Below are 27,631 nucleotides of genomic sequence, written 5' to 3'. Positions count from 1 at the left end.
CCGCCACGTGAATGGCGCGTAAGCTGTAAAAAGAAAAAAGGGTAAAAAAGAAAAAAGAAAAAAGAAGGGTAATTCCGAAGTAACGCGTTTTGACTGTGGATGCGCGATGGCAGCGCCAACATAATACTATATGCACGCCCATCGCGCCCTATACCGCGGGCGCAGGAGGTTGGTTAATTCCCGTTCAACTTTTCGCTGGACTATGGGCACCTGGTAAATCGAGGTAGGAACGCATAATGCCACGCGAAAAGGGCTATTCGTTGCCGCACCGTATTCTCCTTATAAACGTGAACGACGGTTTAATAAAACCCAGGCGAGTCTGGTACTGAAAACGTAAGTAAAATGCGACGGGAGCTTTTATCCCCGCGGAAAGCTCGTAATATCGACAGTACGTTGCCTGCTCGCCGTGGCTTTATAAACCGCCGGCCGACTTCGCTGTAAGAGTTTTAAATGCCGCGTGTAATGGAATCCGAAACGACGCTCGAGAGTTGCCTAAATAATTTCATGAGCCGCTCGCGAAGATCGCGGCGGGCAACCACTGAGAGACGACACTGCTGCTCTCTACGAAAGTGCTTGGCACGTAATGACGCATTTCCACTAGAAAACCATCGGTAAAAATTGTGACGCGCGCGCTCGCGTACGAGAGAGCTTTAGAACCCACGTTTTCGATAACAGATTTTTTCTTCTCTTCTCACCACGGTTTTTCAGATAATAAACAAAACACGTCTGAAGTATTACTACTATATATATATATATATATATCAACTGGAAAACAATTGACTAAAGCGGAATGCGGTCAGATTTTTTTTCGACTCGTCGGCGTATTATGTAGCAAGCGTTTAATCGGACCAGAGACTTTCGTTAAATAATCTTTTGTACGCGATTTAATTCCACAGTAATGTCAGTCGAACGTGGAAAGAACTCTACGTCTATAAATTTCGGTCTGTATCCTTTGTCACGTAAACAAAAGAAGAAAAACAGCTTACAAGACTCGCGACGACTACGCGAACACGGGCGAACCGTAAACGACTGCCAGCAAATGTTTGTTCTTGCTCGCTTGATCCAGTGGAGACGTACCCAGCAGCGGCGAATCGATGTGAAACGACCCGCAAATGGTTTGTCGCGCCTTCCGCAGGGATTGTGGGTCTCGTAAAATGTGTCGCGAGTGAAATGGTCCTCGCGTTTGTACGAAGATTTATTATCTGCTCGATAATCATTGCACCGGTCGAGGCTTACCGGAAAAAGTACAAACGTTACTTTCGTACTGTGATACGTTTTTTTCGTTTCGAAAACAACACCGTATACGAAGCATTGGGGGTTTGTTACTATTTTTTTTTTTTTTGCTTTTTTTTTTATGCTGCACGATACGCGCGTTTCAGGAGGGCAGCAATTACGCGCGACCACATAACCTAGGAACCTGTTTACGCGTTCAAATTGAATTTACATTGCTCTCTTTGTGCCGTTTAGATGAGTACTATTACAGACAAGAAACCGTGTATACTTTATCGGCGCGTGCTACGGCTGAAAACCGGTTAAACCGTATCAGCTTTCCGACCTTCAATGAAATGCACCGACTTCCTGCCGACTGAATCTAGGTCACCGAACGATAAACATTTCTCCCCGATTTTCTCAAGGCTCGTGACGTGTCGTTCTTTCGCGATTAAATATTATTTCGTTCCACCGGCATTTCCAATGTAACCGGCCGTAACTAACGCGTGTTGCACACGCGTAACTTCTCCAAGTTCTACGAACCAATAGTTCGTCGACTACGGGGTGTCAAACAACCGTTCGTTTCGCGATAATAAGCTCTCGAGTTGGGAGAATCGAATTTCGAATTCCTCGACGGCGACACAACTTCTCGCGATAAAACTTACCAAGGCGAACTCGGGCGCACTTCGTGCAACTGCGACCCAGCTTTTCCTTGAAGAGGGGAGATTCCCATTAAGAAGGTGATCAGTTCGGTAAATCATTGAAACTTAAAAAATATCGAAACGGAAATCCAACAAGCAATTCTCTTAGGTGTGATCGAATAAAAAGATAGACGTAATTTTAGCAATATAAAAATATGATATGTAATTTCAAAAAATCTTTCCTCGCCTAAAAAAAGAAATTAAACCGTTCAATGTTCCCAATGGGGAATCCCCAGCCATTTTCTCCTCTTACCTGTACCGAAGCTACAAAACACGACTGGTATCCCCTGACATTGCTTCGAATAAATTTCTCGCGAACGTCGTGTTCACCAAGGGCTAAGAATTCTCAGTCGATCGTTGCTATCGGCGCATTACGATCTCGATTAGCCCGAGCGAAGCCTACCAATCGCCTGGGATGAGAGAGAGGCAAGTGCGTCACGTGGCCCCGACTATTCCGTCTAGGGCGCGCGTCTTCGAGCCGTTCGATCGTCCGGGCGATCAATTTTTTCGTCAGGCTATAAATAAACGCAATAATCCGTCGTGCAACGATTACTCCCCCTATCCACGACTTACGGACTTTCCTCGCGCGTAACGAGACGGTTTAACGATGACTCTCCCAATCAGCTGCGAGTTTTCCACGCTAGGGGAAGGAAGAACGATTACGACATTGGTTGACCCTACTATACTGAGAACGCAGCGCGCGGCTCGATAACCGACACGTTGAAGATACGTGTACGCACACGATCGAGTGGGCGCATGTGCATTTCTCTGTTTCTCTCGACTTTCTTACGAGGAAGTGTCGCGCGCTCCGCCAGGTGGCGTATTGAGCGTCGCGAAAAATTCATAGAAGACCGACCCCGCATGGGATGTTGCAAAACCCAACGACACGAGTGTCGTACGAATCGGAACGAGGTAATGAGATCATACGTGTTGTGTTGCATTGGCGCCGGTAACGAGCGGGATTTCTGCTCGGCGGGTATTTAACGGATTACGGACGAAATTAACAAATCCGACAAGGGGATAATGAGCGTCAAACGGATTTATGGTGGCGATGGGGTAAATACAGAAATTTCGTTTCGGTAGAATCACTCCCCCCTCTTGTTATCCTCTCACCTTCTGGGCTTTCCACTTTTGTATTGTTGAAATGTATGGAGCGGAGTAATCCTCGCTTGTACGTTACAAATTTACACGCGTTTACAAGGAACGCGTGTAGTATTCGTGCAAGTGCCCTCCCCTTTTCCTAGTTTTGTTCAAATTTTCCATGTTTGTAGAGCGACAACAAAAATAAGAGATACGTGTATTTTTCGGTCAATATTTATATTTCATCCACTAACGATAGGAAATTTTTGTAAACATTCTCTAGTGGAGGGCAATTCCATCTCGTGAACTTGCATTGTTATAAAAATTCCATATTTCTGGCCAGTATGCAAACCTTGCGAAGTTCCATAAAAAACTGGGCGGGGAGTACTCTGTGGATGTTTTTGTAAGAGATAACGAAGTTTTTGTTTATTAACAAGTTAGTTTCAGGCAGGAACAATCCGTATCGTACCCTGGAACGAGTTTCATGCACCGGTGAAAATTTTAATCATTATTTGCCACATTTTCATGAAAGTATTATCAGTGGATTGGCGATACTTCCCCGGTGAAAATGACCCCAAACATAACCCCATTTTGACTATTGGGTTGTTCGGAGTCATTTTGTTTTTTTTTTTTTTTTTGTGAAAATGAAACACGATTTTTTTAGAGTGTACAAACATTTTATTAAATTATATATTCTCCATTTTGGAAAACAAAATGACTTTCCGAACAACCCAATATTTCTAAGTATACGTAATTAAATGTTCTTTTTTAAATTCGAGTAATTAAAAATCAGCCGAATGAGATTCGGCTCATTTTGCCTCGACCTCGGCACGAGATGCAAAGGATCGATGCTCGTAAAAAAGTTATACTTTCCTCGGATATATGTTACAGAGCGGAAGCGATTCGGTTGCATATAAACGAGAATTACTGTATATTTCTTGCAGCGAATTCGCCGCGACAAAATGGTACGTCGTCTCCGTGTTAACAGTAATCGTTAACTGTTGCGGCAGTGTCCCGCGTAAAACGTAACCTTTCGGTTTGTTTCTGCCCAAACGGGTAGCGCGGGAGAAACCGTTTCTAACCTTTGTTCTCGACGAAACGATTTACGAAAGCGAAAAGAAAAGAATGAACCGAGGAGTGGCGCGAAGAATTGGGGGAAGAGCAGGGAGAGTATCTTTGTTTTTCGTGGCGCGATTACAATGATACCTGCGAAGATTTAAAATCATTCCGCGAAAGTTTACAAAGGAGAGTTTAAATTGAAACGAATTTAATTTTATTACTCGGACGAGCTTCGTGCTATTGTGCGTCGGGTGTCCGTTGCACCGTCTTTGTTTTTCAAAGCAGCCGACGCCTTCTGCCGTTGGAACCTCCTCCTTCTACGCCCCCGCCCCCAGAAGGGGGAAATAATTCGTTGCGAAGGTAAATGTACCGTGAATTCATTATAGTTCTGTTGCAGTGGCGTAGTTAATTATTTCCAGGTGTAATTAATTATCTCCACCTGGTATATTGCTCGACGCACAAACAAAATTATCGACGCCCTTGTGATACCGCCTTCCGTCTGAAGGACATGACACGACCACTTTACTAATGTTTAACTACTTCGTAATTGTACCGAAGAACGTGTTTCTAATTTAAACACTGTAAACGAGTGATTTCCAGACTTGCTGCGAGACACCATTCTAAAATAAAGGTAAAATTTCTCTGCTCAGAATTTATGGACAATGAGTTATTGTTGTCTCTGACTTAATCAATTCGGAATTAGATTGTTTTCAATCATCGAATCATTTACTTGGTGCAACATGAAAAGATTATTCAAAGTGAAAGACTTGTATTAATATATACATTATATTGAATGGTAGGTGTTGTAGATCAATAATAGTTAGAATTTTAGTTTAGTAAAAATGCTACGAAAAAAATATGATTCTATAGTTGTTAAACTCCGACGATCGGTGTATTAATATACAGAGATGTTTAAATTATCCGGATTTGTCTGCGTTAAAAATTTTTGATCATCTCCCCCACGTTAGAAAATATTGGTGGATCGTAAAATGTACAAAAATCTAAATACACGTATTGTTCTACAAGAAAATGTTCTCTTATGTTTTTACAAAGTACGACACGGACGAGAGTCAATCCAGATTTAATACAGACTCGTTGGTTTCATACGTTTTAACGAAGAGTAATTTTTTTCATCAAATACTTTTACTCTCTTAAACTCGGTAAAGTACGTAAAATGTTAACTCACTTAACCCCCTGTAACTAGATTTCTTCGTCGCGTTAAAAATTCTCTGCTATTTAAAGCAGTCCCGTTCTCGGCTAACCAAATAAACGTGGATTCGTAATAAGTAAACACTCTTAACGCCTGCGGATCCACGCGCGTTTCAAGGACACGGATCGTCTCACTCACAAAGTAAATAAATGCGAAAAATGACACCGAGTGCCAGTTCAAAGGGGATTCCTCCTTTCTCTATCTCGCTCTCGTGCACACGATTGATCTTCCGACCGAACAAAACCCAAATAATCGCTCTTCAACGTAATGTGGGCAAATATTTTTCGCGGCAGAGTTCACGTGATTAATGAGCAGTCTCCGCGAGAGCTATCGATATATCGGTCGAGGGCGATAATCGGTATCGTTAAGAGCGACGCGTCTTTCGGCGTACCTCACTCGCGCGTCACTTTGAGGTTCATTTCATAATCCGATCTATCGAGTGATCTCGTCGGCGTGCAATTTCCATCCGTTTCGTAGTTATCTCGGCGCGATATTTTTCTCTTTCTCTCTTCACCTCTCTCTTTCTCTCTTTATACACGCTCTTCCTTTTATTTCACGCGTATCGATCGTTGCCGGATGCAATTTCGTCGTTCGGCCGTGTGCGCAATTTGGTTAGAATGCACTTTTCACAGTTCGATAGACCCGAAGCTCCTCTAATCCGTCTTACCTAATTAATCGTCGATGGTAGATGGCTCTGGCGACCTGTCGAACCGCTCCCTCGATGCATCGTTACCGATCGAAGCCCGGGGACGGTACGCGATTTCTAACCTAATTCGGTTACTGTCACGGATAAAGGATAACACGTCGGAGCGTCGCACATTTTTCCTCCCTGCGGAGTTCTCGTGCTTTTCCTTCCCCAGTATCTTTTTTCCGGCTATCTGCGCGCAAAACTGGGCGTGGCACTGGATAGCATAAAGTTCTGCGAAGGTTCGTGCGCGGGACCCACGTCGACGTTATCTTTCGGTTCTTTTCTATGTAGTTGCGCTTTAACCACCATCGCCACCACCTCCCCCATCCCCCCTCTCCCTTCCAGCCCTCGTACGAAACGCGTTTCCCAACAGTGGCAAAACTGCATCGCATAATTGCTCCCGCGAAACGTTTTCGGCGTATTGTTTGTTCGCGACCGGCTATAATTGGAATTTTGGGCTTTGTCGTCGAACGCTTCTCACTCGATAATTTTCTACGCACGATTCGGAACGAAAACTACGGGGGGGGGGGGGGGGGGTCCATTTTGTCCCGAATACCTAGGGACAATGTCGATTTACGAGTCACGCGACACATTGGCGTAGTGACCTAGAAAGTTGTCTCGCGCGTAAAATGTGATTTTTCTACTTCTTCCTTTATGGACACGAAGCACATACATTCCGCTGTCAAAAATACGCGACTCGAGAGGAATTACAAAAAAATTCGTTAACAGAGGAACAATAATTGACGCGTAGTTTAAATAATATTACGCTTCGACGTCGATTCAAATTGGAAACATTTTCAAAGTATCCTTATCGTCGACCAATTTTTTTTTTTTCCTCCTCCCGTCGACTCTCGTAACGATTGGTTTCCACCCGGATAAATAAACAATTTTAACGCACTTTTGCTTACACCGATCGAGTTTAATCTCATTCGAGTAAGTGGCACTTGGTTCTTCTTAATTGTCGCGAAATCCACTTCGCCGCGGTTTTCGACGTGGTGCCGCGGTTTTCGACGTGGTGCCGCGAACAAATAGATTTCTTCGTAAATAGAGCCGAAATTGAAAGACATTTTTAATCTCCCCGATGACACTCGACGATGGAAGCGGACAGGAATTATTCATCCCGAAACTTTCTGGAACCGCGCGGAAAGATATCCATCTGGGCGTCCCGCGTGACCCACGCTCGGAAGGTTCCATGATATTTATGAAACCTGAACGAAAATATTTTCAACGGTGTCGTCGACTGTCCGGAAGCCAATAACAAAACGCGTCGCCCGATACGTGCGCGCACCCAGCCTCGGCTTGAAATAACCCCGTGGACCTCAAAACCACGGGACAATTGTACGTTTCGAATTTATTTTCAAAAAAAAAACCGTACGACGCGAACTCTCACCGTGTTCGTTAAATTCATTCAACCTGTCCCGCGAGTGGGGAGTGTGGGAGGGGGCGGCTACTTTGTTCGCGGACGGTCCTCGATAATTTAAAATCAATTTTACGATCTCGTCGGTTTCGAAAAGGGGAGTTCAAAGAACGTATTCCCTCTCCCGGTATTACACGCATCCTCGCTCGAGGGGAATTAGTTCGGACGTCAGCATTTGATAAAACAAGACATCGAACCAATTTCCGTGTAATTTTATACCTCCGGCGAAAATAATCCCCGTTCGATCCACCTGAGCCCCCCACTCCCCGCCTCTCCTCCCCACCATTCTATTCAACTTTCTTCCCGCATTAATTCACCACATCCAAATTTATCCCCGCCGCGTCGCGGTAAAAATAAAAAAAGAAAGAAAAAACAAAGAAGAAAAAGGGAAAGAAAATACGCAGAGCGTACGACCTAATTATCCGAGGTAAGATAATAGAGTGACTTCCATTACGAAGGAAATTTTGTCCCGGTAGCATCTGGAAGGGAAAATTTTTAATACGCCCCGGGGATAATCTTCCATGGGGTAGCGACGAGGTTGCCGGGCGTACACGTCGCGAGTACAGCATTGGTGGTGGTGGGGAGAGGGGGGCGACAAAGATGGGACAGTTGAAAGGGGAACATTAACCGTGCGCGGTGAAAAAAAAAAAAGAAAAAATGTTACTCGTAAAATACGCGAGACGACAATGAAGATGGAAGCACGAGCGGGATGAAATGATAATGAAAACGGTCGTATCTCTACAAACATCGCGTTGGAGGTACACCGTCTGCCTTCCGCAGTTATAAGAAAGAGAATTGCCAATTAATGAGACCTGTGTTTGTCTCGCGCAACAGCTATTCGTTGTTACGCAAGACCGGACTAATTTTTAAAAGTTCAGAATTTATCGTAAACGATTGAAAGGAACAACCGCCGGTCACCGGTGACCGACACGGCGACGGGTAACGCGTTAAACCGTTTTCGAACATTGGATGGTAACTTCGCGACGTATAATTGAAAATATCCCGCGTAATACGAATTTAACCGGAAGTTCGTTACCTTTATATTAGCTTCTATACGGTTCGGCAACTTTTTTTTTTTTAATCCCTGATTTAAGGAACGCGACTTCTTGGCTCGTCAGACACTTTTCTTTTACAGAAAGTTGTTCCGACTTCTAAATAGATGGTAATCTGCGCTCGAGAGAAGTCCGGCCAGCACGGCGGACGAGGAGGAACTTTGTAGGCTAATTGGTGCAAGTTTTTAGAGGTCTCTGTTGCCGCGTGTGGTTTTGCGTCGCTCTGTAACAGAATTCGTTACGATTCGCTAAATCTCTGGTGGTTGCTTTATGGATACGATGTAAGTGCGATGTCGACGATAATTTTTACCGCTGTGTTTATCCCCCGCGAGATTGTTATACATTGAATTAAAAACATTACAATGGAACTCGATATCATTGATCGATGATAACTGCCTTTCGTATTTTATGGAATACAATTGACGTAGAGGTTTTTCTATAAATTCCTTACAAATCAGTTTGTAACGAGTCGGTGTATTATTCGATCTGATAAATGTGACAAAGTGAACTTGACATTGTTGATCAACCGTCGTCTTATTATTTTTATTCCACGCAGTCGATGCAGAGGACCTCTTCCGTAAATCCCCAAGAATCAGTCTGCAACGATCCAATATTATTCGCCAGAAACAATCGTGCCGTGCACATTGATACGCTCCGCGCTTCCACTCCGTCAAACGAAATTCCCAAGGCGTTCGTGTCGTGTCGGCATAAAGCAGCGATCGCGTGTAAACGCTTCGATATCACGAGAGAACAACCTGTTACGACTAACAAAGTAGAATTGGAAAGTTTCTCGCTCGCGTACAGGCTGTGTTCGTCTTTGTTACCCTCCGGAGGAAGGACAGGAGGAGGACTCGCTCCCTCGCGCGATAATGCTTCCCGGGAGACAAGCTCGTAAAGGCAGATAATTGCACGTGAAAGTGAACGCTGCTAATCCCAGCGGCGCATCAGCCGCGCCACTCGCGTTCGCGCTACGAAGCTGAATTCCTCGCGTGACTCGACCGGCCCGTCCGCTCGGCCCGATGCAGCCAGCTAGCCGCACGAGTTTTGCAGCACGTGTATTTTAGGGTACGTTTGCACCGCTGGTAACACTTCACCATAGAACACGCCGGAAAAAGAGGCCGATTTCAACGGGACAGCGCGGATGAAAGCGCGCACAGTGAACGAACCGTGAATCTCGTCGGGTACGAAAACAACGCGAAAGAAACTGCGAACGATGCGTGAGAAACAAAAGATTTCGGCTGTTCAAGGTCACCGATTGTGAATCACGCCGCACACGAGTTTCACTTTCACCATTTCGCCATGCGTCCTGATGGTGTAGTCGAAACAAAATAAAACTGATCGCTCAAGGACGCAACCCCGATCAATCGTAACCAAACAATGTATGTAACTTGATTTTATTGGGTTTATTGTTACATACAACGTTGTCCCACACGTCACATTTTAGCGCACTTTTCAATCTTTAAATAAACAAACTTCCGCAAATATTTTACTAAAAATATCCTTTCATATTAATCGGATATTATTCGATTACTGTTTGAAAGGAAAATTATAATTCTATTTGAATTCAAATAATTTAACCTTTATTTTTAACTATGTCGACGAATTTCTTAAAGGAAATGAACATTGTTAACACAAGTTGTTGCTTAATAACGAGAGGAATACTTCTAAAAATATCATGTTTCCCCGAGAAAGAGCAGTTGTATAGTATACCTTTCGTGTTTTACCTAAGGAATATTCATGACATGCAATTTTTATCGTATATCATACGTAAGTACTACTCTTTTAATGTAAAAGGTTAATTTATACATTGAATAAAAAAATATTTTCGTTGAAGCTATTAATGGGCACACAGTATCTTGATCCAGCTTATTCTTGGAAAAAGGATTCGAAAATGATATTTACTTCTTCAAATTACAGTATTATACGGTATTAAGAGCGTAACTGTCTGTTCTAAAATAGGCACAGGCAATTTGTACATCTTCAGTATCATATATCAGCATAGGGTACAATATATAATATGGGCAGACGTGTGCACATGCTCGAATGCGGTTACTTTCCGTGTTCAGCGTTTCAAATGTCTCCTGCGCCCTCCTCGCGCGCAACGCGGCTTGTCGTAACAGTGTAAACGTACCCTTATGGGCAGGCGTGCGTTGGTCGCGGACGCGACGCGCGATCATCGTACAAAAAGCACCGCCTGTCGAAGGAGCTCGCTCGCGGTTATCGGGATAATTGCGTGCAACGACATTACCGACCCGTGCTTGTGTATCACGGAAAATACGGTGACAAAAAGGCCCGGTGTCTTCATAGTCCTCGAGCCGTACGCGGCGAGATAACACCGGTGCAAAACTTGTTTAAGAGATATCATTCTCCCTGGCTCAAATCCATTCCATGGTATCTGGTCGCACATCGTGCCAAAATGCATTCCTTCCAAGCCATTATTTTCGACCATATCGGCCGTTTTTAACGGGAATTCGTCTTCCACTGCATCTGCTGCCTCGCGTGTGCTCGTTTTTTTTTCTCTATTTTTTTGTTTCGCGGACGGGTCCGTTGCGGTAGTTTTTCATGCGAGCTGAAATTAGTCTCCTGTGAAGAATTACACGGTTTCATCAAGAAAGATTCATTGAACATGTAAAACGTTGTTTCTCCGCGTTCGGTCACTTACCGACGAGATTCCCAGTTTGTGGGTTACCTCCGAACAAATCTCTTCGAAATATAGTGTCCGAATATAATACGTTCGAGTGTTCGTTTGTGTAGCGTATTGTGTAATTTCAATAGAGAATAAACGCGTGTTTGTTCCGTGCGAAGTCTAGCCCGTCTTCCGTGGCTCTTCCAGGATGTGGTGTTCGAGTTGCTGTTTTTATTCGGGGAACATGCTCGGTACACTAAACAGCCACCCGGTTCGCTGAGTGTGAAAGCTCTCGTATTCGGTTACACGAATGACTCGGTTCGTTACGCGCCGGTCGTCGGTGGTTTTTCCTTTGTTTGATCGCGGGCGCGATCTGTGTGAAACGGAACAAAACATTCGGGCGAATATTTACCCGCATATCATATATTCAGCACCGCCGTGTCGCTAGAACAATCTACATTCTACAATCAATTTAAACCGATATCCATTCTATTTGTAGTTACGTTCCCTCGATTCGCTTCGTTCGAATTTCATGAAAACGCACACCTTTGCACCCCGTTCAACGAACGCACCAAGTAGCCACTTACATCGCCTTCTCTCATAAATGACTAGGTTGTTTCAGCTTGTTTCCTTTCATTCTCGAAACACCACGAACTAGCCGAGGAGTGCTCGGAGCCTTTAAATTCCACGAACCACTCACCTCCGGGGCAAGAAGTGTGGCCAAAACGATCCTCGTTCTACGGTCGAACCGTGACGGACCAGCTACGATTAATTGCGTATTATTATCTGTATCGTCTCGAAACTAATCGCGTATAGATCTCCCTCTCATCTGCTCGCTATTTTCGCTGGCGGACTCTCCATGCGTGTTGCAGTACCCGACAACTTGGGTCACGCGATATAAACCGTTCGACACTGCCATGACAAAGAGGGACAAAGACGGTTCGTTGAAGTGGAGGGGAGACGGGCACAGATGCGCAAACTAACGAACACCGCGTGTGTTTGCCAAACTAAACTAACTATATAGCCGCAAAATCACGGCCGATAAACCATGTTCCGTTTCAAAGCCAAAGGCCGGTTCAAGAGACGCTTATCTTCGTGCTTCAAAAGAATCGACCTCCGTTCATCTTGTTCGTAAAACCAACGACATAAAAAGTTACTTTCATTGACATTCGGATATCAATAATACATTTCTGGTTTTTTATCTAAAAAAAAATTTATCGGATTAATTTTTTCGCGATACATGAAATTGTTCATCTCGGTTTATTCGATTCAAATCAATTACTGTTGAAAATGATTATCATTCTCTTCGAATAATTTTCTCACGTCGACGCGAGAATTCGAGCGCGTGAACCTCAATTCTCGAATGCGACTCAGGGAACTGACAATAGTTACAGCAAGTTCAGATAGAATTAGCAACTTCACACGTGCACGAAAACTACAGGTAGAGCGTGTCACCGGCACCTCGTCGAAAATAGTATTCGAATTGTACACGATGTTCATTTTTATTTCCCCGTTACAGGCCTAAAATGCTCTCTGTTTGAATTAAATCGTTTAACTTTATTTCCGTCTGCAGTAAATTTTAATTAAATTTTTCACGCTTCCGAGAACTCGCCCGGTGTGCACGGTGAATTCGAAATTTACTTTGAACTCGAACGGACGCGGTAAAGTAATTGTAAAAGTTTAACGAATTTCACGTTACATCGGAACTGACATCGGTGGCGCCTCCACAAAGTAAAGAAGTGTAACAGTTTTCTGCGGGCACAAGTCACGTGTGTCCGTGATTGAAACGTAGACGCCGCAGCAGCACCAGCGCCCGTTGGGTGTATCGTTCGCTTACGCCAAGACTGTGTTCCGCGAAACGAAATTACATCGAATTCCGATATTCGAGTACACTCGAATCCTCTCCGTTACGTATTCTGCTTCGAAAACATCGAAATTTTGAAACAGCTGCCGAGCGTTGAACTGCAACTGTAAGAACGTCGAATTACGTTAATATCGCCAATTCGCGGTACTTCATCGACTGAACCAAAACAAAATGCTATCCGGTCGTCACGTTCGGGATGGAAACACTTTTTCCTCGTCGCAAAAAAAATATTCTTTTGTAACGTTTCTTCGGGGGTGATCATTGTAAACCGTGTAGCATTTCTAACCAAACAATCGAAAAGTGTACAATCGCAATTGGTCGTTTCTCATTGTTCTTTGCGGATCGTGAATTTTTTTTGTGGCCGACTCTGTGTGTAATTTAACTCAATTGTCGTACAATATATACATTTAAATATTTTCGGTGAAAATTCTGCGCCAATAGTTGAAAGGATCGATCCGATCTCAAAATTCGATCATCATATGCGCGTCATATGAAAAATTCAAGCGTAAAAATTCCACTCGTTGCGCACAGTTCATTGGGACAAACGCGTGAAAATTTGTCGAATTTCGCAAATATTTATCGCATACTTTTATACTCGATCGCGCGAGCGAATACATTTATATGGATCAAAGACATAAATTGCGAGAATACGTTGTGTTCGATTGTTAAAAATTGTACGCTAACGAAGTGTTTACATTTTGATAACTCGGTCTATTTCACGTAATCGATAAATCGCGTGACAAAAATTGATTAGAAATGATGCTCGGATTATATGTTACGTTAATTTTTTGTTTGCACCACTAAGAGAAACAAATCGCTTCTGTGACCGTCGGTCCATAGAAATTCGACGTAAATTTGCGTTAGCATAGCAAACATGGCCGAATGCACAAGCGTAACGATCGCAGCGCAACGCGCTATTTATTAGAATTTGTTGCTGCCCGTGTCCAGTTTTTAACAGAATTATTACGCGGCTAAGTAACATTTATGCTGTTAAATTTATATCTCGAATTTATGCGCGTTGAGAATTTTTGTGTACCGCACGATGACGAATTTTAAACGCGAATCTTGCGTGCAGAAACGTTCCGGTCGAAATAGCTGTTCTATATTCTGCACGAAACGTTTTACGCGCCTGACTACTTTCAGCACCGTCGAAAAGTAATCAACAGGTGACGATAGGAGTTTAATATTTAGACCAATATGGGAAACATCATCCGGTTTGTGACAGAAAGCGAGCCGAGGACCTGCCATGATCTGCACAGAGGACATAATAACTGCCGAGAGTTCGCGCAGTTCGTGGAACTATTTGTTGACATTGGTTTGGGTTCGTTTCCACGAAACACGAGAATTCCCCTATTTCTATTTTTATCTCACGTCGCGCCTGTCGAGTCAGATACGTCAATGCTTTAGTTTCGGTACAGTTACTTCGATTTCATGTTTCAATCCTTTTCGAAAGTCTTCGTCGTTTGTGCAATAGAATGCATATTAAAAATTCCATGGAAACACATTTTATTTGCTATCTTCTACCAAAAACGAGGCCCGATTTAAATAGACCCATCTTCAACCGATACACAACGGATTTAATTAATTAACAGAAGAATTTATCGAGTCAAGTTTACCGATTCACAAAGTCTCGATACCTTTTCATAATTACATTTGGATAAAACAAATAATGTGACGGAATTACTTCGGTTACATTGCGTGTACACCATTCGGTCATTATTGCTGACAGGTTTCAACAAGTTCAGTCGTTTCTGTAGATACCTGGTATTGGTGGAGCCGTCGTCGTTATCTGTTTTACCAACAGAGTCCCATTGTTTATCGCGATAGTGATTTTCCATGCTTACACGTGATCGGGCGTAATCCACGCGGCACGTTAATCATCGATTACGAGCTTAAAACCCGCATCATGCACTGTTTTGCCGCGTACTCGCGTATTTTCCTCGTGCGTGGTAATATCACGGCGTTCTCGGTCATTTCGGGAAATGAAAATTGCATTTGGTATTGAATCCGTCTCGTGGAAATCCACCTTGTTATAATTGGTAGAGACGGACAATCCGTTACCAATCGAAACTGACACATTCGCATATTATTACCTTTTAGCCGATCGAGCAATTTCCTATTACAAGTGCGTATCCCCTATAGTCCCGAGTTGTCTGCATTCAATTGGCTTCAATGTAACTTCAATACCCGAAATGTAATACCTCCTGTCGACCGGCTTGTGACTCAATTCGCGATCGATAGTCGCGACGTGAAAATTACATTTATAAATATCGGGTTACACCGGCTGTATCGTGTCAGCGATGAGGCCTCTTCTAATTGTAAGTGGATCTCTCCACCGACTTCGCTTCTTACTTCGTATTGGCATTACGTGTCTTATCTCCCGTCTCCTATACTCTATGGAAGTGCTATTGCAACGGGACCTACATTTCCCGCAGCCCATCGAGAACAACGGTTGCAATCTTTTAATTTTTGTGCTCTATGACCCGTTTATTCGTACCAGCGATACAATCCTCTCATCCCTGAAGTTGTTCATTATCGTCCATCGACTCGAAAGCGAACACGTTTCAGACCTTTTGTATTTCATAAGTATCTTCGTTTCGTCTTTCTTTCTTCTTTCTTTCTTTCTTCTTTCTCTTCGACTTAAATCATCGAACTTCGTCGAGTTTGTTCAGAGGTTACTATGTAAAACTTCGGAGGCAGATGGCGCCATATTTTCGCGTCCTTTGCGGTTGAAAGCAAGCATCGTAGTTTATCGTGTATAATGTGTCATAAAACGTGTGCCCTTGACGGGTATTAGAACAATTTGCTGGCGCGGCGGACATTAGTCTCGCACGATGACGGATTTTATTATAGTTAGAAATATTACTGCACCCGGTCAGGTTAGAGGTACAGCGCCACGAATATGAAAAACTAACGTAGATCGTCGGGTAGTTGAAAAATACATTTTAAATATAGCGCCGTCGAAGTTTGCGTCATTGTCGCAAATTGTGAAAACTAATTTTTGTTCTCTAGCAAAACCGATGGGAATAAAAGGCAAAGATTAGTCGATTTTTTGTTCCATTATCTAAATATTTAGATTCATTGGACGTAAACTATTAATTTTTTTCAATTCCTTAAACATTTAGATGGATTCGTTTGGCAGTGAACTATCACTCGTATTTGAATAATGCATAAAAAAAAAACTAATACTAATACTGTTACTCTCCCCCCGAAAAGATTAGAATAAACTTCTGAACGTTAATTCGTATCTGCAGTTAACAAACACCCTGTACATTTTCTCAGCTTCATGGTCCTCCCTTTTTCTCGTTCAGGAAGGGGGATCTTCCCACCAATGCGAATTGCTCGATCTGTAGAGCAGTCGTCCGTCAAACGAAAGATCAAAGTTTCAAATCCCCCCGGTTAATCAATCGGGCCGATCCTCTCCTACCCAGTTCTTTCTTTTTCACCCCGCGCGTACAATTGTCTCGAGCGCTCTTGTATCGTAACTCAACGACCAATCACCACTCGGGACAACGAAGGAATTAACAAGGAACATTTTTCACAGGTGTTGGTGGTATCGCGGCGCTGGGACGAGAGAGCCGGTCGCAACGAAACGTGGGCGTACACACACGCGCGCACACACACCACACCACACACGGAAAACCACACATATACATACCACGCCCGCACGCACACGTGTACGCGTTCCGAGGAAATGAATGGACGCGGTAACCACGGGAGCATCCCATCCAAAAGGAACTGCTCGGCCTGATTCCAGACATTAAATGTACCCCCAGGAATTCAGGTTTCGCCCGAGGCTCCCGCGAATCTGGGATGGCTTCGAGCAATGATGATATCGGATTAATCCCGGCCGATAGGAAGCACCACGCCGACGTTCTATCGTCCGTGTAAGTAGATAGGTTTTAAATCGAGTCTCTGCCCGGGACAAGGCAACGTAACGCCGTTACCGCGGCGAAAATAATCCGAGGCTTATTGAATCCCGATGATGTAATGGGAGTACACGAGGCGAGGAGGTAATTATTTTCTTCCTATCCTCTCCTCCATCTCTATCCGCGGAGGCAACGAATCGAGGGACACACGAATTGGACACACAACGCTCGCGGAGAACGAATTAGGTGTCCGCACACACTCGTGCCAGAGGAAGCGACCTTCGAAGCGGTCTCACCCGATACAGATTCACGACTTCCATTCACCTGCTGTTTACCGGCGAATCGTTTGGAAGTTGCCGCAAAACTCCCGCGAAAATGTAGATACACACTGTGTGCTCGACACGGAGAGAGAGAGTGAAGGAGAAAAATATATATATATATACATAAATATATACACACACACACCTCGGAATTCAAAACGTTTAAGCTCGAGGAATCCAACCGTTCGGAGGTCCGAAGTAAATCGACCACGAAACCGCCCCCCAAAGATCAGGCCAGTGATACCAACAGTCGCGCGCTCTCTACCAAAGGGAAATGCAACAGATGCCGACGATAAGCGCAATCGGCCCGCAACAGGGATCCACGGGAAGGTTGGACCCCATTTAGGAATGTAATATTCGGACCTGGGACACCGTAAACAACCGCAAGCAGGCTGAAGGACGCGCGTCGGTCAAAGAAAACAGGGGAATCCCCCGTCGTCAGCGGCTACGCGTCGCCTCGCGAGCGACGCGCGCGCGCGCGTCGTCGTTGTCCACCGCGGACAGGAGCTCTCCATCCCCCCACTACCACCGCGCCACGTTGTCGGTTATGGAATGAACCGATGCTCGGCCGTACTCGGCTGTCCTACGTGGTCCAGGTTCTACCGCCGTGCGTCGTCATGACCCCGACGATGCGTATCCACCTATCGACGCTACTGCTGGCACTGTCCTGCGCGACCGTTTGCACCGCGAGCGGCGACGGCGGACCGAACTTCAACCTGGACAACACCGCCCTCGAGAAGAGCCTGGCGGCGATATTCAGCAAAGTGGCGCACAGTTCCGCGACGACAAAACGAAGCGTGCCGGCCTATGATGCCCAGGTGTCCGCCAGTACCACCCTGTCGACGGTCCCTTCGTCCCTGACCACCACGACCACCACCGTGACACCGAGCCCTTCGATACCTCCTCGAAGTTATCCCGTCCCCCGTGCCACCATTTCGCCCGCGTTCCGCGAATTGCCCTCCTACGCTCCCCCATCCCGCGCCCTGTTCACGCCACCGTTACCGCCCCAGTACCTGCACCCGTTCGCGAACAGGCCCACCCTGAGGGGCACCAACTCGGACGCGCACTCCGGCCTGAAGAGACCGGTGCCGCCGCCTAGCGGCACCCCGGCGCACGAACGGATACCCATCAGGCCTCCCGATCTTCAGGGGCCCTCCCAGATCCCGGAGAGACACTCCCATTCTAGGAACAAACCGCTCAACACCCCCAGCAAGGAGCAGAACAACGCGGTGGAGACTGGTAGCGAACTGGACAGGCGAAACAACACCAACGAGTTCGTGCCCACGTTGCACTATCCAAGCATCTCCAGGATACTCTCGGGTAGCAACGGTCGCAAGCAAAACATCCCCGAGATACTGCTCAAGCCCCTGCCGACGAAAACCCCGCCGCAGAACAACGCGCCCGTGGCACCCACCACCGAGAAAATGACCACACTGTCCACCACCACCGTCCGGGTGTCCAGCCCCCTGGATTTCTCCAAGTCCGTCACCCAACCGACGATCTTCAACCTGCCCAACACCAGGCGGCACGATGACGACGGTTACCACGGGTTGCGCAACGAGAACGGCTACAAGACTGAGAACATCGAGATCGTCGACACGGAGAGGCTGCCGTATCCGCAGCCCCAACCGCCCGCCCCACCCCCGAAGAAGAGGCCCAGCGAAGATGGGGACCGTAACGTGCCACAGGTCACCACCCATTCGTTGGAGTCCACGTGGCGGATCGCCTGGTCCCTCCATGTGTACGTGGCGGCGATCATGTTCACACTGATGGCACTATACTCGATCTACAAGATCGTTCGTTTCAACGAGGCAACGAATCTATTGACGCAGTCGTACTTCCTTGCGGTTCATCTGCTGTTGACGACCGTCTGTACGCTCAGGTGCTTTCATCTCTTCTACGACGCTTACAATTTAGGACGCTCGCTGCCGGAGCCACTATCACGGGTCCTGATGTACCTGCCCGCCCCGTTACTGTCCACCGCGTTCGCCACGCTGGTGTTGTACCTTGCCCGCTGCTCGGAGGCGCCAGCTCTGAACAACAGGTTAGGATTTTTGTCGTTCGGTACAAGGTACAGTAAGTACAGCCCCCGCGTTAATACGTACGCCAGGATTGGCTGACTGACGCCGTCTAGCGAGTCACGTGTCACCCTTTCCCCCCCACTTAAAATCCTCAGTCACGTCTCGTAGCGCAATTGGCAGGAGACTTTAGCAGTGGGGGGAACAGAATGACCGACTATGGGAGCAAGGGAAGAGGAAGCCACTCCTGATGGTACGCCTTTGAGTCCGCACGAAACATTTTAAGGGGGGACGGTAGCGAATTTGGTCCCGGAATTTACCTTTCTGTACTTCGATTCAAAAGAAAAAAATTCGTTTAACCCTTTCGCTACAACGGTCCTCTCCAATTACACCTAAGAAAGTTAGGTTGTTCGGAAAGTCGTTTCGTTTTTTTTGGTAAAAGTGAAACACGATTTTTTTAGAGTGTATAAACATTTTATTAAATTATATATTCTCCATTTTGGAAAACGAAATGACTTTCCGAACGACCCAATACTTCGGCGATCACTTTTAGAAAAGACTTTCAATTCTATTTATGATTTCGTAATAAAGTTATTTCAATCGAACACCGAAAGGCGGCAAGTTCGGTTTAATGTACTATGCGTTGCTGGAAAGATGATCAGCGGGGGTACAGAGACAAAAGGCGGGCACCTCGTTGACTCCGCCCAACCTCTACCTTTCACTTTTTCGTAGCCCCCACTTCTTACACATAGGATTCAGCGGATACAGAGGCAAGAGGCGGGCATCTCGTTGACTCCGCCCAACCCCTACCTTTCACTCTTTCGTAACCCCCACTTCTTACACATAGAATTCAGCTTTTGGCTGGATGGTAACCATTTCGGCAAATAATACATTACGATTACGACTACGTCTATATACAGAAGTCTACAGAAGTCTACGTACAAAAATAAATCTATTATTATTCAATTAAATTAACAAACCATAATCCACTACGACCAATCGTGTACCATCCTCTTCCTTTCGTTGATCAACTGTTCAGCAAACGCAGATTACCGAGAACCCTTCGTACACGAACAACGTCCTATTGAAAAGTAACTATAGTTCCCCGTCACGGCGAAAGGGTTCGATTGTTTTTTTTTCACCCCGGAAAATTTCCACCGAATTTTGCAAAACATTCTCGAACGTCTCCACAGGTTCCTATCGCCGGCGGCGCTGGTGATGTCCTCGACGGTGCACGCGGTCCTCTGCATCTCGTTGCACGTGTCCACGCACGTGCTCGGCTACCAGGACGAGGCGAAGATACTGCCGTTAATCTGCCAGTGCATCTACATCATCGTCTGCGTTACCCTGGGCCTGGGCTACATGTACGTGTACCGAGTGGTGCGCTCCCAGATCCACGTGGCCAGCAACAAAGCAGCGGGGGCCAATCACATAGTGGGGGCGGACCCGACTACGGCGGCGCTGAGCACCGCGATCACCACCAGTATCGCCACCGCGCTGTTCTTCATCCTGATGGGTTTCGTTCAACTGTACGGTATCTTCGGGAACGTCCAGGAACGACCACAGTCTTATCCGTGGCTCTGGTGGGGCTGGCAGTTCTCCGTCAGGCTGCTGGAACTCGCGGTGTGCGGTCTCCTCGCCTGGGTAGCCAGCCTGTCCCAGTATCCGTTGCGGGAGAAACAGCTGCAACAACACCCGGTGCATTCCGGCTTCGCTCTGTTTCCCTGCGGTAGCTCCACCTCCACGGAAAATATGGACGATGTGCTTTACCCCGCTATCTGCAGCACCAACCAGGCGATTCAGAATTACACGATGAGAACGGGGAAACAGGTTTACGACGATAGCTTCCCGCTGAACACGCTACCCGAGCATTTGAACATATCAGGTATCGGGCTCTAATCGAGCGTTCGCGGACCTAAATCATATCCGTTCGCTCTCGTACGCGGTTCGCGTGACTTATTTTCATCGTTATTTTTCCTTTTTCGTTTACCTCTTTCACTTACTTGGAATATAGGTGGTGGTCTTCCGCGAAGGTCTCGAGCGGCGCGGAATAGTTTTCAACCCTTAACCTCTTCGCTGCTCGGGGACTCGAGTACGCTCGAGCGGAAAAAAAAAAAAAATTATTCCAGAGGTTCGAGTCAAAGGAAACGCACACTGTCTATACGCGGGTATACGCGAACTTCTTGGCATTCGGGGACAATTCGGTGCAAGATTTTTACCTCGTTGGTTTTTTACATATATTCATGAGAGTATAGTTATTGGAAAGTAAATTGTGAAATTCATTCGGTACACTTGGAGGCTTTTTCAACCACTGATTAATTCACCAGTGAAAAGGTTGACTCTTAAGTAGGCGCGTGGGAGGAGGTACAGGTACTCCCCTCCACCACTGGAGGGGACGCGTTATGTGTCGGTAAATGGATTGGTTAGTTTCTACCTGACTCGTCGAATTTCACTCGCACCGATAAATTAGGTGGCACGGGTACAAAATGTTTCCAGACCCCTCCCCCTGTCTCGAGTCGTTCGCAATCTCGACTCCCGATCACCTAATCGACGTATCATTACCCCGAGACGTTCCAACCGGAACATTGATTTCTCTTTATTCACCGCGAATACACTACTTTACATTTTCCCCTGAATCGTTAAAGTATGCAATATTGTCCTCGGTTGGAACCATCATCCCACCCCCACCCCCCAACTATCACCGTGTAATTATTCCACGGAGAAACTCGAAGTTATCATTACGTTCGCCCATACGAGGTAGAGCGCGTACACGAACCGCGTACGAGATCTGAGAATAAGAATGTAACGAGAATAAGAATGTAACTTTTTTTTTCTTTTAGCCCCAGTGGCACAAAGGGCGGACGGTGGTATGCTAAATATTGTGTCGTTGTCGCAGGCACCTTCGAGAGACATTCCATTCGCAAGTCGGGCACCATGGGCCATTTCCCACACGAAGGTCGCGGCTCGTTAAACCGGCACGGTAATGGGATACAAACTCTGAGGAACTCCGAAAGTCGCGGTAGACACACGCCGGTGCAAGGTTTACACGAGCAAACGCCGACCACAGGTTCGACGATGCTGGTAGCCGAAGACGGTTTCGTCAGGTTCCGTAGCCTGGGCGCGGAGGACGACGAGCTCTCCGACACGCCGAGCGCGGTTGGCACCCATGGCAGGGGAAGCTCACTGGCCGGTAGCGTCAGATTTAACGCGAGACACCCGACGCTACAGCACCAACACCAGCATCAACACCAGCATCCCCATCCCCATCAGCATCAGCATCAGTTTCAGCATCAACACTCGCTTCAACATCCCCATCCCAATCAACATCAGGCTCACCATCAGCTGTACAACAATACGTAAAGTTCGGTTGTACGGCCAGATGATAGAGAGTTGTTTCCCCCTCCTCCCCGTTGACTTGGTGAGTGCACGCGGCCATAATCAGAAGTAACGACCGTCCGGGGCCCTCCGCGTAGTGATTCCTCGCTTTCGAGGACGATGTTCGAGCCATCGAGCGTCAAACGATTGTATTTTCCGTGCGTCGCCAAGGAATAGTATTTTATTGAAAAAAGTCCAGGAACAGAGTCGAGCGAATTTTCTTTAGAAAAATGAATAAATAATAACGAATAAATTTATAAGATTTATGTGCGCGAATAACGAATGAATTCGTATTTATCCATTTAAATCGGACACCTTGTAAATATAGCGTGTAAAATAGAATGTATTTTTATTGATCAAAATGTGAGAACAGTCCTTACCAACGAACGAATTATTACTGAATATATTTTTTTCATTCACGATACATATTACTAGATTGCGGAATTTTTATTAATGTTAAAATCGCTACCTACCACGTTTTTAAGCAAATCAACGGTTCGAACATCATCAACCAAAAACGAGAATCACTGCAGTGCGCAAAGTCGTAACGCATGAGCATAAAAACTGTAATGAACTAACGCGTCGGAGTTAAGAATTCCGCGGTTGCTACGTCTTGCTGAAAAGTTTATAAAAAAAAAGTTCACCTAATGAAAGAGATGAAAGTTCATCCCCTGTTCCCCGAACGTTAAATGTAATTTAATGGAAACCATGAATTTAAGAAGTCTGGCTTTTGTGGAAGATAGAGGAAAGATACTTAGCAGATTTTGTAGTTTAACGCTAACAGGGGATGAACTGTTTTTATTTTGATGTAATGGTAATTATATAAACGGTAATTATGAGTTGAAGAATGAAAAATTAATTTTTATAGTAATTAATGCAAATGTTAGTGGTCTGGTAGAGCAAATTTAACATATAACTTTAACGAGAAGAGATCGTAATCTAAACAAACTCGTTCTAATTGAAGTTAGACTTAAAATGTATGTAGATAAGTACATAAAACCCTAAAATATTACTGTAAACTGTAACATTATCGGATTCACTAGTCTAAACTGAGAAATATCGTGTAAAAGAATTAGTTTTCTTTGCTTAAATTCTAAAACAGAGTTAAGGAAACAAATATTTAAAGCATGACTATCCATTAACAGTTAATATTCTAAAATTTTTTCACTCTTATTGACATCTACATTTTAAGTCTCTTTCAATCCGATATTATCGAACGACATATTTGCTCGAACCAAGATACACGTCCACACAATGCGTAGCAACGACACCTCGTCTTAAATTTATGTGCAAAAGTTCCATGTTTCAATTACCAGATAATCTCTAATCGTCGATTATTGTTCTGTTGCAGATGCTCATCACGATCGTCGACGACGATAAATAGTATGTTCCGGGACTGTCGCGACTACGGTCTAAAATTTGAAGAACTAATTTTATCTTATTCTATGTAAGATACGTCCTTGTGTATAGATACCTACTTGCCATTCGCATTCTCCTGCTTCGCATCCACGTCCGAACCGACGAACCATTAGCCGTACGGCATGGATATTTATTTGACGTTCTCGATTAAGCGACGAATAAAGAAGACGTGTAAGAAAAGCGAAGGAAAAAGTATACGGCGAACTCGCGTTCAGAGTTCATCTACCTGTTACGTGGGTAGTTCAGGGTATCACAAATCTTGACCTTATATTAGGCACTCGGTACTTATTAAGGGTTCATGTGATTAACGAAACGTTGTATCTCGCGAAACCTATAGGGACAAAGCTTTCTTTCGTTTATCCTTACCTCGAGTAGCAAGAAACTCGGCTGTGGAACGTATCGGTACAACGCGTGATCATTTTTGGTGAACAGGGGCACGGTGCGAACTCTCGATGGCTCGTCGTTCCTTTGCCATCGGTACTTTCCTAATACCGCGCGTCCTCGTGGCAGGAAGCTTCGCGGCGTTTGGTGAACTTTGAAACAATTTAATGACCTATAAACAAGAATGAGGAGAGTGGGGCGAGGGAGTTAGGGATGCACGCACTCGCAAGCAATTCGCGAATCTCCTTTCATCACGCTTGTTAAATTGTTCCAAAAACGAATACAAATAAAACGAAAGAAAAGAACATAACAGGGACACTGCGCAAATTCCAAGTACCCGTGGTGAAAAATGAAATCACCTTGTTTAACAACCGATACACGCGTTCTCCTTTCTCGAGATTCCGCGCACGTTCGACGACAAAAAAAAACCGCTTAGTGATCGACAGGAGGAAGTATATTTTGTAATGAATAAAAAAGATGAAAAAAAAGTGGAAACTTATTCACGTGGTCCAAAACACACGCGCGCGCACACACGTACACATATTCACATACAGAGACATACACGTGTACACAGATACGAACGTAACTCGAAAATTTGTTACGGTTTATGGGGGGGGGGGGAAGAAACGAATCGAACAAGTTCAGGATCTATGCGATTCTCTACGTCGAGCTAAACGGAAGAAAGAAAAAGACTAAAAAGACTACGGGCGTTGTACAGTCGATAATAATTTATCACTCAGTCCAATTGTAAGATTTATTTAGCGGTTAAGGTTGAATTAAGAATTCCCTGTTAAATATATATATATAATATATATATATATAATTATATATATATATATAAAGTTACGTCGATGTAGCCGGTACGGAGCTACTGTCTTGTTCGCTTGTAGGGACGGATGTCAGCAATTTTTGTTTTTAACGAATCCAACACGCCGAGCGACCAAGCACACACGTAACTATATTCCCTCTCCGCGTCGGAGACTACGAAGGATGAACGACTTCGCACACAGGCCAGCATTAGGTTCGTTTCCTATCTTTGTTTTTAATTTACTCGCGTATATCCCACACACTGTTTCTGTATACGTTACTCCCCTCTCCCTTCCCGGAACCTACGTTTGTAAAGGTACAAAATAGTACTTTCTACCTTCTTCTCAACTTCGTATATCGAATAATAGGTTTAAGCGGTCAAGCGCAGTGTATATGTTTATATGGACATTGTAAATAAGGTATACGGGCTCGTCGTGAGTAGATATTATCGTTGCGATAGAAATCGTGCAGATTCTATCCGAACGTACCCCGGGATTCACACGTACAAAAGAACACCGTTCATTAGCGCTAGGAAATGCGCGTTAGGAGACACGACACACATTATACACATGTACACATATACAGTCGTACACGTACCATCGTTCTCAGTTGTAAATGCAAGACTCGTTTTTAATTTATGTGAAGAAAAAAAAGCTGTATTTATTATGTGAAACATTCCACAGCAAAGGTGATCAGTCTGAATGCGACCGATTTTTTTGTGGGATTTTATTGCAATTTTAGATTAACTAATAGCGCTAAAGAAAGAGGAACAACAAATGTAAATAAAAGCTTTTTTTGCGAAACACCTTATATGTTTATCCTAATTTCATGTGGTACTGTCGATCGATGCGTGTCAAGATGTTTCGTGTTTCCTGTACCTACATACACCCGTGTGAGATAAGTTCGGTTGCTTCGAACGTTGAAAATTCGAAGCAGCGTATGAAACGGACGTGACACGTTACGATACCTGCGATCGGTACATTGAACGGAATATCGGAACTTCTTATGTTTTTAACATACAAAAGAATTTTTTATACCTTTAATTGGCGAAATAAATCGTGAGCACTCCTTTCGTCGAGACTTGATTAATTAGCAGTTATGAAGATCTCTTAAGGACTAACTTATAAAAGGGAACGAAATTTTGGCACATTTTTTCAGTTAAAGTTTTCCCGCCTGCGTGTGTCGCATTATTATTGCGTCAAATTGGATCTGTGTTGCGCAGTATAGTATTCGTCGAACGTAAACTTTTAATTTTTTTAATTCAGACAGAAATGAACTCAACTGTTGTGACCTGATTACAAATCAAATATTGCTGCTGCAACAAAGTACGGTATGACTTGTGAGCGTTTATTTATTTGCTTCTTGTTTAATTCGTAACGTAAATTAGGAGAAATGAAAGAAAGGAATATATTTGTAGATAGTTGCCCTCCGTCGACCGACATCACGATGTAAAAGAAGCAATCTTGTATAGAAGGCGCAAATATGACAGGAATAATGTAAATAAAAAGTAATATTTAATAAAACTTACACGTTCACTTCTCTTTGTTTCAATGCATGCCGCGAAAATGATAAAATTTTTGAATACTTGAAGTTTTCTAGTTACATGAGCGTGAGTATGTGCGTATATGTATAGTCAAAGTTCTAGGAGTCGATGGCGATAAATTTATATCCGTCAAAATAATATAAATTTAACTATTGATAATGGTAACGAAGTTTTGAATATGAAATGGAAATACAATAAAATATGACAAGTGAAACTGTTTTTTGCGGCAATCAACAACTTTTTGGAGATTATGCTTCTAAAAGTGTACCAACATACGCCATCTATTGATAAATGTAAACGATACCTTACAAACGAGTGAGTAAAAAGTTAATACCGACACAAGATTTTATACTTCAATTTTATATATATGTATATTAAGTAATAAGATTATGAACAAGATATACTTCGCTGCATACAAGAATACAGTTTTACATAATTTCAAACATAATGTGTATTAACTTAAACTTATAACTTTTGCCTTATAATCAATAGTAATCCATAAATTAATGTACATTCTGCTTAAACGATGAAAATTGTGTCTGTATGTAAAAAGAAATAGAATAAGTGATGCGCTGCGATATCAGTTACTAAATTAGTAACGTCATTTATCGACAGATAGAACTTGGATGTATTACCGTTTGGGATGCTGTTATACTACACTACTACAGAATTAACTTTGAGAGTAGTTTAGTTTGTTCACCGCCAGACGGCTATACCATTTCATTATGTATTTTTTTTTTAACAGATTATCGATCAAATAAACAGATTTTTATTAAATACATATATCGTATATAAAATGAATTCTGATACATGTTACCAATATTTTCCATACTTTATTTAAAATACAAATTATTTAATATAGAAACGTTAAAATCCAATAATACGTATTTAATAAATAATAATTTACTGGTTTCATTGATAACCTATTATAAACTTTAAATAATAGTATGTAATATTACATCCCACACAATAACAAGAATCTTATCGACGGTG

At 44.1% G+C, this 27,631-nt stretch overlaps 2 protein-coding genes and 2 long non-coding RNA genes across 5 annotated transcripts in view; 3 read left to right on the top strand and 1 right to left on the bottom strand.

Annotated features, from left to right (window-relative positions):
• Nucleotides 1-16,581, top strand: part of LOC143148266 (uncharacterized) — a 42,860-nt gene extending 26,279 nt beyond the window's left edge. Inside the window, exon 3 of the long non-coding RNA XR_012992443.1 lies at nucleotides 16,451-16,581. This is a non-coding gene — a long non-coding RNA (uncharacterized LOC143148266). The remainder of the gene's footprint in view (nucleotides 1-16,450) is intronic.
• Nucleotides 8,558-9,434, top strand: LOC143148545 (uncharacterized). The gene is made up of 2 exons (XM_076314969.1): nucleotides 8,558-8,697; nucleotides 8,973-9,434. The coding sequence occupies exon 2, from the start codon at nucleotides 8,976-8,978 to the stop codon at nucleotides 9,309-9,311; it is 336 nt and encodes a 111-aa protein (XP_076171084.1). The 5' UTR covers nucleotides 8,558-8,697; nucleotides 8,973-8,975; the 3' UTR covers nucleotides 9,312-9,434.
• On the bottom strand, nucleotides 10,239-11,193 carry LOC143148525 (uncharacterized). 2 transcript variants are annotated; one of them, XR_012992505.1, is made up of 2 exons: nucleotides 11,079-11,193; nucleotides 10,239-10,999 (listed from the first exon to the last, which is right to left on the bottom strand). It is a non-coding gene; the product is annotated as an uncharacterized LOC143148525 (long non-coding RNA). Both variants share the same exon structure in this region.
• A 1,059-nt stretch (nucleotides 16,582-17,640) lies between the features above and the next one.
• LOC143148265 (uncharacterized) lies at nucleotides 17,641-24,859 on the top strand. Its single transcript, XM_076314451.1, has 4 exons — nucleotides 17,641-19,139; nucleotides 20,307-20,998; nucleotides 22,010-22,531; nucleotides 23,840-24,859. The coding sequence occupies exons 1-3, from the start codon at nucleotides 17,656-17,658 to the stop codon at nucleotides 22,471-22,473; spliced, it is 2,640 nt and encodes an 879-aa protein (XP_076170566.1). The 5' UTR covers nucleotides 17,641-17,655; the 3' UTR covers nucleotides 22,474-22,531; nucleotides 23,840-24,859.
• Nucleotides 24,860-27,631: the final 2,772 nt, after the last annotated feature.

This window comes from Ptiloglossa arizonensis, chromosome 6, assembly GCF_051014685.1.
Source record: "Ptiloglossa arizonensis isolate GNS036 chromosome 6, iyPtiAriz1_principal, whole genome shotgun sequence".
In the NCBI taxonomy this organism is placed as follows: domain Eukaryota; kingdom Metazoa; phylum Arthropoda; class Insecta; order Hymenoptera; family Colletidae; genus Ptiloglossa; species Ptiloglossa arizonensis.
Note: the sequence above shows the minus strand (reverse complement) of the source record. Positions and strands in the feature narration are given on the sequence as shown.

Excerpts from the sequence above, each read along its gene's own strand:
- LOC143148545 (XM_076314969.1), top strand. The coding sequence starts at position 8,976 with ATGCAGAGGACCTCTTCCGTAAATCCCCAAGAATCAGTCTGCAACGAT.
- LOC143148265 (XM_076314451.1), top strand. The coding sequence starts at position 17,656 with ATGCTCGGCCGTACTCGGCTGTCCTACGTGGTCCAGGTTCTACCGCCG. Across the intron at positions 19,140-20,306 it reads GCGCCAGCTCTGAACAACAG|GTTCCTATCGCCGGCGGCGC; the intron begins GTTAGGATTTTT and ends ACGTCTCCACAG. Across the intron at positions 20,999-22,009 it reads CGAGCATTTGAACATATCAG|GCACCTTCGAGAGACATTCC; the intron begins GTATCGGGCTCT and ends TCGTTGTCGCAG.